The sequence below is a fragment of the Ictalurus punctatus genome, chromosome 21 (assembly GCF_001660625.3).
Source record: "Ictalurus punctatus breed USDA103 chromosome 21, Coco_2.0, whole genome shotgun sequence".
In the NCBI taxonomy this organism is placed as follows: Eukaryota; Metazoa; Chordata; class Actinopteri; order Siluriformes; family Ictaluridae; genus Ictalurus; species Ictalurus punctatus.
In genome coordinates, this window is record NC_030436.2 from 19,190,001 (window position 1) to 19,199,849 (window position 9,849).

Genomic DNA, 9,849 nt, shown 5'->3' on the forward strand with positions numbered 1-9,849 from the left:
GTTTCATAAACCTCGTTCTGCTAATCGTGAATCTCTTTCGCAGCCACGTTTGTCGCCAAACGAGACATTTTAGCCGTACTTGGCGTGAATCGAAGAGCGCTTTGGCTGAAGGCGCGTCGTGACGACGTCACGTGACGCGTCTCGGCCCGAACCTGCGGAAATTTTGAAAAATTTCCCGTCTGCGATCGCACAACTGCGAAATCCCGGAGGGACGGGTTATGATGATATTGCATATTAACAAATTTTTTTTTTTTTAGACATTCTGTTTAGGTTTTTTTTTTTTTCTTCTGTTTAAATATCGGAACTTTTTTGTGACGTCAGTCCCGATTTTATTTATTTATTTATTTATCCCCCCCCCCCCACCCATGTTCGCTGCAATAAAGCAATTATTAGGAATCAATCAATAAATAGGAATTTGTTTCCTCAGTTATTTAGTTGTGACTGTGTGTCTTGTACACTCGTTCTTCACTCCGATGTAACCGGTGAAACCACGTGGCTTTACCGACGTGCAACAAATCCGAAACTAATACTCACCAGATCTCCCCTTCTTCCTGTTTCGTCGTAGTTCTGATCTTGAACAGTCATTCTGAAACCCCTGGGGGTTTTCACTTTGCTTCGTCAGGACAAAGACCACCGCGCCGCTTCAAACCCCGTGGCTGTGTGTGTGATTTGCTAATAACGGAACAGGGGTGAAATATTTCACAGTACGACCAGCTGTAAGCATTTAAAAAAAAAAAAAAAAAATTGTGTTTTTTTTTTTTTTTTTTGCGCCTCGTTGTGCCTTGATCCTATTTGTGTTCAATCAGGAAGCTGGAAAAGTCAAACAAAAACAAATAAAAATAAGGAGGACTTTCATGACGCAGCGCAGTTTAACACGCCCGGTGCCGATCCTCAGCACGTCCTAAAGGTTTATTTTAGGTAAATGAGGTGTATTTGATTGGACGTCATCAATTCCAAGCAGGCCTGGAAAGTACCAAACACGAAACAGGATATGTCCCCTCACATGACGAGTGAGAGTTTCTGCATTATTAATAGCGTTAAATCACCGTGCTATCAGGCAGAGCAGCGCTTTCATTGAAGATCAGCAGTTTTCATCTGTTAAGAGATGTGTGCAGCGCTGGCGTTAGAAACACTGCGCCCGGGGGGGGGGGTTACATTTTATTTTGCTCCTGGTAAACGTTTTCCTCAGATATTAGGTGGTTAAAAACAAGATTGGTCTGAGATCATGAGCTTCTTCCTTCACAGCCGACGTGGAGTTTCAGTGCAGCGTAGTCGGCGGTCGTAATGACCGGAAGAGCTCGCGCTGTTCCCTCGGGAAACGGCCCGTTCTCTCAATTCTGCTATGGCGGGGGGATGTGTGTACAGTGATTCACTTAAATATGCACAAAATGCACTCACAAAGAAAAAAATAAATAATAATAATAGCGATCAGTTGAAGAAGGAAACGTCTGTCTTACAACAAGACAACAGTCTGAATTAAAGTGCATATCACGCGTGGGGCGGAGTTGACACCTGATTATTTCATGCGTCATGGATGTGACCTGACTGGTTGGGCGTTGATATGCAAATCAGCTCGTTAGTATTCCAACCCCGACATCCAGTCCAGTGTTTAGTCGATTTATGAATCAGACGGTTGTCGGTCGTTTTCGATCTCGCGAACGTTTGTAAGGCGTCAACGTCTCGTCTCGTCTCGTCACGTGAAGCATATACGTGGCGAAAACACGTCCTGGCGGTCATTAAGGGCTCACGTACAAAATTCGGCAAAAGGAGAAGGTTCGACCGGTTGCTTATTTTAAACGAGCGATCGCTTAAATGGTCAGGCGGTCTGTTCCGTTAGCGTGAAACGTCTCGGTCGTCTTTAACGTCGCACGAGCGTTTGCGTTCCGTTTACAGTACGGTAGACGGGCTGTCCGGCGTCAGATATTAAAGATTGTGCGTTTGTTCTCTTCCTGCTGCCGAACCAGGTCTCGTGGCCAGGCTAGTTTTGGTGAATCGGTTAATGTGAGTCTTCAGTGAGATTCTTTAGTTTAATGTCATGGGTCTTATAGGAGCTTTTCTACCTCGGCCTGTCCATTTCCTGAAGAGTCTGTAATAACCATCAACGTGAGTGAAATATGAACTAACATGGCAACAACAACAACAATAAAAGGGTGATTTGACTCGGATCTAACCATGAGAATGCTCTTGCCAGTCCTGGCTATCTAGCGCGTGTTATTTATTTATATTTTATTTAGATGGGATTTATCGTCATCGGTGATGCAGAAGGAATAAAGGCGTGGTGTAACTGTGGACGAGGAGGTTGCCTTCGTTTGACTTGACTTTGAGTTTCATTCAACGAAAGGGCCTCGTAGCAGCGTTTATTTCAGACCAAACGCGGGAGTCGGTCGAAAATGAGATCAGTCTTACATCAGACTTCTCACTTCTGAGTTAACTCGAATGTAGTATTAGGTTTGTTTTCTTTTCTCTTTCTTCTTCACTCGACCTCCAACTTGCAGCTTTATTAGTCCGGAGATTTAAAAAAAACAAACAAACAAACCAAAAAACCCCCCGTTTGATGACGTTTCACACGTCTTATAAAACAGAAAGTGTGAAAGAAACGTGAAATAAAGCATCACAGGTGCCTTTTGTTGATTTTAAAGGTATACTGCAGAATCATAAAGTGTTCCAATGGTGTGTTTTTATTTATTTATTTATTTTTGCCTATTAATGCTAATAAATATTACAAAAATATGAATCAGGTTTAAACCACGTCGTTTATCCAGACCTGGATAAACATCTGTGGAGCTGCCTACAGCTTTCTTTCTTTCTCTCTCTCTCCTCCAGTGATGTGATTTACAGTTGGTTCGGGTGAAATTCCTTAACCCCGCCCCCCTCTTCACCACCACCACCACCACCACCTCCCAGCTCATTACTCTATATAGAAGCGCAGGAATGTGGCCCGGATTACAGATTGTAAACTCGCAGAGAAATCTTAACCATGTCTGGAAGCTGTGGAAGATTTAAACAAACAAACAAACAAACAAATATATATGTATGTGTATATTTCTTAAGAGACCCGTTTGAGAGAAATGCATCATTTCCCCTGTCCTGTTTGTTAGTTTCTTTCGTTATTAAATTAAATAATCAAGTCCTGCTTCTGGATTAGAGATCCATTCATCTATAGAGCGAGCGAGCGAGCGAGCGAGGAATGTGACCTACATCCTGCTGGGGTTTTTTTTTTTTTCCCCCACCCCCTCTTTAATTAATTGCAGCTTATTGGATTAGGAGTTTTCTGAATTGTACCCGCGTGTGGACTGATGTAATCATCGTGTGGGGGGATTTACTGTACAGCTCAATGTGACTATTGTGTTTGAAACAAACACGCAACAGTTTGAAAACTCCCAGATCCGGTTTTCTTCACTTTACAGCCATGAAAGAGCGAGACACTATTTTAAAAAAATCTTTTATTATATAGCAGGTTTCCGAGCATGCCGGAGTTCACGTTCTGGCTAACTCTGTTGCAGATATTAAATGAATAAAGTTGGTGCGTTCACACTTGAAATGACGTCCTCTCCGATCTGTTCTCTCTCTCCTTCTCGTGTCTTCCGTCGGTGCTCGTGCAGTCGGGGCAGTTCAGCGAGGACATGATCCCCACGGTGGGCTTTAACATGAGGAAGGTCACCAAAGGCAACGTCACAATAAAGGTATCGCACACACACAGAGTCGGGTTGTTTTCCACCGGCAACTTTCTCACTTCTGTAGTTTGCTGAACAATAATCCCTAATCTGCCGGGATTGATCGTCTCGGCCTGCACAGGTCAAGCAGAATTTCTAAAACACTATTTGATGTGATCTGTTTATTTATTTTTATATTGTTTGAGATGTGTCCGTTGTTATATTCACACAGAAAACTACCGCGCACAAACATTTCGTGAGCAAGCTAGTCCTAGCACTTACGTTACAGCAGCTGTAAACAGTCGCTCCATCACCAGCCCCCCCCCCCCCGCCCCTCTTGAAGTTGATCAGATTTTTTTTTTTATTAATAAATAAATAAGCATTTTGTCACGTTACTAAGAAAGCACGACAGCTTTCACAACCTCTGACGAGTTTCATTTATTTATTTATTTATTTATTTATTTATTTATTTATTTATTAGCTGAATAAAACGTTTTTTACCCGGGGGTTTTAAATGACGCGTGCCCGCCGTACTACTGTACAAGTCCCCGTGGGTGAGCCGTTACTACGGAAACGGTAACGCGTTAGAACGAGAGCGTTTTATATAAGCCCGAGGCGTGTCTCCCGAAGGTGCTCAGGAAGGGAGAGTACAGTTCTGATTTGTGAAATGATCCTTCATGATGATAAACACCTGATGACTAACACAGTTCCAACATCAAATAATAATAATAAAAAGAAAAAAACGAAACTTGATTCGTACGTGAAGTATAAATAATCTCTGTGAGACATTTTGAAGAATGTTCCACTTTTCTGAATTGAAATTCATCTTTGGCCTAATATATATTTATACACGCACGCACGCACACACACACGCACGTGCTTTTCCACACAGACGCAGACGTCGGTACGGAAAGAGGACGTTTCGGAGAAAAGTCCTGCATCAGCTGTGCTTTGGGATGAGCCGCGTTAACTGCGCGGCCCATGAAGGACTTTTCCCTGAAATTGTGCTGTGTTGTGCTTGGCTGCGACTTTCACTTCCTCTACAAATCCCCTACCTTTCACTTACGAAGAACGCCGCACTGACCCCCTCTGCACTTCTTCGTGAACGTATATAAATAAAACCCTAACCCTGTATGTACACAGGATCGATTTTACTTTTGAGACCTGTTGAAACCGTGGCATTAATTTTTTGTTTGCTGTGTAGATTTGGGATATCGGAGGACAGCCTCGCTTCAGGAGCATGTGGGAGCGGTACTGCAGAGGAGTCAACGCTATAGTGTAAGCGCTGCTTCCTAAATCGAAGCTTACGCTGCGTCCCAAATTCGCCTACTGTCCGTCCTGAATAGCATCCGAGGTTAGAGTCGGCAAGGTACCTGGACGGTCCTCTGCTTCGGGTAGATTCTCCAAGCGCTGGATCCGTGGATACTTTCTTCAGCCGACCCCGCCCAAGACTCGGGTGAAGTTGCCACCCGATTGGCTGGTTGGAGAGACGAGATTAGAAAGGGAGCTAGCATGCGTGAGGACACGCTAACTAAATCAAGGCAGTTAAACGATATAGTATTCATTACGTAAAGAATAACGAACGAGTGAATGAAGAAAAGCGACGGGGGGTTTGTTTACGCCGACAGGGTGCGTTACTAGGCAACAGCGTTCTCTTCTTTAGTCACGCGCTCAAACGTGTGTGCTCTTTCTTCACAAAAAGACATGCATGCTTTCAGTGCGTAGTAGGCCTAGAAGTAGGCGAATTGGGACACGGCATTCGTTTCTATCTTTGGGAGAGATTTTATTTGATTTTTTTTAATAAAATGAAGTCATTTGTTCTTTTTGCTTAATGTTTTGCTGTAATCAGGTTCACACCTACACCGTACATATTTGTGTATGCTTTGTTGGTTTTTCAGGTACATGGTGGACGCTGCTGACCGGGACAAGATCGAGCCGTCCAGAAACGAACTGCACAATTTGTTAGAGAAACCTCAGCTTCAAGGCATTCCTGTATGACACTTATATTTATATATTTTTTTTGTTTTGCCTTTCAGTGCTGGTTTTCTATATAATATAACCATAACGATAGAGTTTCTTATACTCGCATGTCCTGAAGTGTTTTACTTCTCTTATACTGCAGCAATCTTCCAACACTTCCAGATGTTTCATTAACGAAAGAATGACGGGGTCATAGATTTTTATCCGTTCATAGTTCGGTTTAGCGTTGTGGAACGTTACTGTACTGTAGAGACGACGATCGTATTATTAGAGCGAGCGTTGTTTGCCGGTCTAGAAAATCCAAATCTCAGTACGTGTACGTCGTTAAGCGTTTGACGGAAATCGTATTAATAGCACAACGCTTTCCCCTGACTCCTCCCCTTGTGTCTTCTGAGCTCATGCTCTTGTTTTGTTCAGGTTCTCATTCTGGGCAACAAGAGAGACCTCCCCGACGCGCTGGATGAGAAGCAGCTCATTGAGAAAATGTAGGCTTCTTTTTCACTTCCTCTTCCTGCGAAGGTGGGGTCGGCACTCCCCAACCCCCCCCCCCCCAGTTCGTTTGAACGAGAGTCACCATGATATGTCCTTGCTTCTTTTTAGGAACCTGGCAGCGATACAGGACCGAGAAATCTGCTGCTACTCCGTCTCATGTAAAGAGAAGGACAATATAGGTGAGTGTAATCGATTCGCCAGAGCTGATGCGTGAGCCTGAGAGATCCGTGTGCCGGTTTATAACGACGCCCCGGCGTTCGAGGGGACTCTGGCCGGGGTTTGGTTTTTTGCCTCGTCATGCGAGTAAGCGCGTGATGGGAGAAATCGATATGATGAGATCAGCGTGGACCTCAGAGCGGCTGGAAATGATCGGGTTTTATCCTGGTGTTATTTCGAAAGCTACAATCAACATCTAAGCGTCGAATCCCGCAGCCTGCCTCTGCGTAGTGTTGCAGATAAAACTTATTTATCTGGGTGGTCCCCCCATTTATTATCTTTTTTTTTTTTCTATATTTAAATTTTTATATTTAAAATTCCAAAGGAATTCTAATCACTCCTACTGTTATTATTATTATTATTATTATTATTATTATTATTATTATTATTATTATTTCATTTGTAATCTCCTGGAATATTTTATAATGAATTGAATGTTTCCCAAGCTATAAATAAACGACGGAGGGGGGGTCCTTGTGTTGTAAAAGGTTGGGTTGGATTTCCTGTCCGGTTATAGTGCTGCTGTAACTGTGGTTTCATCGATCTGCTTTATATGAGCTGTGCTTTTGGATATTTGTCTATCGAATTAAGAAGATTAAGTGCTAGAGAACTGGAAATGTTGGGATTGTCCAATGATTTCTTCTGCACTCTCTCTCTCTCTCTCTCTCTCTCTCTCTCTCTCTCTCTCTCTCTCTCTCTCTCTCTCTCTCTCAGACATCACACTGCAGTGGCTTATTCACCACTCGAAGTCCCGGAGGAGCTGAGAGGAGAAGCCGGCATCCCGCGTCCCACCCTGCAGCCAAAGCCCCTCCTGCCACCCCCCACCCCCCCAGTGTCAAAACCTGGTCCGAACACAGCTCCAAACACAAAATTTCTGCCCAGAATCAGCCTCTCGCCCTGCTTTGAGCTAGTGTAAAAGCCATTTTAAATGTGTTGGGGTTGTTTTTAGGCTAAAAACAGTCCTGTGGTTCTTTTCTTGGACCCTATTTCCTGGCTCAAAGCACAACACAAGCCGCTCATGCCCTACTCTCTTTATCTATTGATTGATTGTCTCTCTCTCTCTCTCTCTCTCTCTCTCTCTCTCTCTCTCTCTCTCACACACTCTGTCTGTCTGTGTGTGACTCGGGGCCCTGTTCTCTCATGTCAAAACGTGAAACACACACCTTACTGGTCAGCGTGCAGTCCTGTCAGAACCTTGGTTCAATCGACACGTTAGCAGATTGGCTTTTCCGCTTAGATGATTTTCTGTCTGAGGACCATTTCTTTAAAAAAAACAAAAAAAAGAAAAGCTCTTGTATATCAATCACTTAAAGTGACGGAGCGTTAGTGTGTAGGACGACGACGATGTTTTATCTGATGAGCTTTACGGTGATTGAAGAGCAGTCGATCACACACGTAGCACTTATTTAGAGCTAAATATATGGGACACGGGGTAAGATCATCATCATGACAACGACTTGTGGACTACAAATCGGCACGGAGCAACAGATGATGTGCTTCAGTCGGGTGTTTGGGTATTTCGGTTTGCGTTTCGAGCGCGTCGCGTATTCAGCAACGGCTCGTATCGTCATCACGCGTATTGCTAGAGACGTTTTTGTGATTTTGTCCGTGTTTCCCTTGCGATCGCGGTTCACCTCACGAACATCCCTTGACTTTTTTTTTTACGAATTCACGCTTTAAATTCGTACGGAACGAATCGCCTGAACGCCGATTTAGTTTTTTTTGTTTCGTTTGTTGTTTTGTTAAAATCAAATAGAACCTGAGCGTGGCTCAATCACACTAACGACTGCATGGCTAAAAAAAATAATAAAAAAAAGCATTAATACTAGTAATCATCTCTAAATGTGCCTTGACAATCCTTCTTCCACTACAGCACTGTTACGCAGAAAAACACGTCACGTCTTTTCACTGATTTAAGCTTTAACGTGAAGGATTCAGTCGTGTGGCTCAGTGCCTTATTTATGGATCGTATATTAATACGACCACGTTATCATCACATAAGGATAATAATGCAAATTCTGTACGTAGCAACGTGCAATTAAAGGTGCGGCTTGTGATTTTAACAAGTGTTACCTAAACCTATTTTAATCATATCATTTTGTTAATATTTGAAAAGGGGAAAAAACAAAACACTGACGATATCCTGAGAATCCCGCGCCTGCTTCCCGCCCGTTTCATCTTGTGAAGCTTTTCGTATAGCGTTTTTTGGCTTAGACATAAGAACAAGCCGACAAAATGGAGCGTCTGAGCCACGTCCCTTCTCGTCAGGTGATTCGTGAGGTAAATGGATGGAGGGATGAAGTTAGTACACTGAAGTGTGCGAAATGATTATAAAAAAGCACAGTGCTATTCCATGGGAGAACAGGACCCTCTGTCTTATTGAATCTTTTGTCACTGCGTGTGTTCTTTCTCTATCTCTCACATTTCTCCCACTTATACGCATCTTAATCTCCAACGTGACGCCACAAGCCTTTGCCAAGTCTCACGCCGCTCTCTCCAGCGCACCGTCGTCTCCGCTCCTTCACCTTTCGGAAGCTTTTAAGTGGACGCTCGCTCCCATCCCGAAACACTAACGCACCCGAGCTTCTCACCCCTGGACCGGTTCCGTCACCAAAACGTCCACCGTCCAAAAAGTGCTGTTACACGTACGAAAGAAAGCGATTCATCCGTGTCTGTCCTCGCCATGCCTCCGTCTCTGTGACACCGTCACGTGTCTCTATGTGCTCTGGACTCGAATGTGAAAAGAAAAGGAAAAAAAAAAAAAAAAAAAACGCCTGCCGAATTTGATCCTGTTCTCAGCTTTTGTAGTGCAATGAAAGCTTGAATTGTGATGCTATTAAAGTGACCGTTTGGCAGGGCGAAAAAAAATGGACACCGTTTTCTCTGTTTACTCACAAAAAGGCTTTGAGAGTAATGTAGCTAAAACATTAAATATAGAAAAGCATACTGAATCCGGTTGAGGTTCTGTTCTCTATAACGATGGATGATAAAGATATTAAAGAAAACAATGCTGGAATCGGTATCTTCGTGAAATTTCTACGACTTGATCACTCTACAAACCCCAAACAGTACGTTTTACAGTGTAATCGGACACAGGCGATTCAAATGGTGGTTCAAAAGGTCAGCCATTTTTTGTTGTTGTTATTTTCATTGTAATAGACATTAGAAGGAATTTGATTGGTAATTTGGTAAGGTGATGGTAGAATGGTCAATGTTTTTTTTTTTTTTTTTTTATGAATATGTATTGTGTTTTTTTTGTTGTTGTTGGGGAACTGGTCATTAGAATTGATTTGGATGGTAATACGGTTCAAGTTTTTATTTAATTAAAAAGAACGGCATTTACATTTAAAAAAAAAAAAAAAAAAATGGGACACTTGTCTTTATGTTTGAGGGGAATTATGAAATTGTGTCCATTTCATTTGCCTTTAAGAAGAGTTCCGGGAGTTCCCGTCTGTATGGTCTTTAGTTGGTTCATCGTATGCCTTCAGGAGTTCAGAGAGTGCGAGGG

General features: G+C 43.0%; 1 protein-coding gene across 1 annotated transcript in view; it reads left to right on the plus strand.

Annotated features, from left to right (window-relative positions):
* The window catches only part of arl8bb (ADP-ribosylation factor-like 8Bb), an 11,747-nt gene extending 2,390 nt beyond the window's left edge, over nt 1-9,357 (plus strand). Inside the window, exons 2-7 of the mRNA XM_017450799.3 lie at nt 3,603-3,683; nt 4,858-4,931; nt 5,552-5,645; nt 6,051-6,118; nt 6,234-6,304; nt 7,056-9,357. Coding sequence (XP_017306288.1) covers nt 3,603-3,683; nt 4,858-4,931; nt 5,552-5,645; nt 6,051-6,118; nt 6,234-6,304; nt 7,056-7,105 — 438 coding nt within the window. The 3' untranslated portion in view covers nt 7,106-9,357. The remainder of the gene's footprint in view (nt 1-3,602; nt 3,684-4,857; nt 4,932-5,551; nt 5,646-6,050; nt 6,119-6,233; nt 6,305-7,055) is intronic.
* Nucleotides 9,358-9,849: the final 492 nt, after the last annotated feature.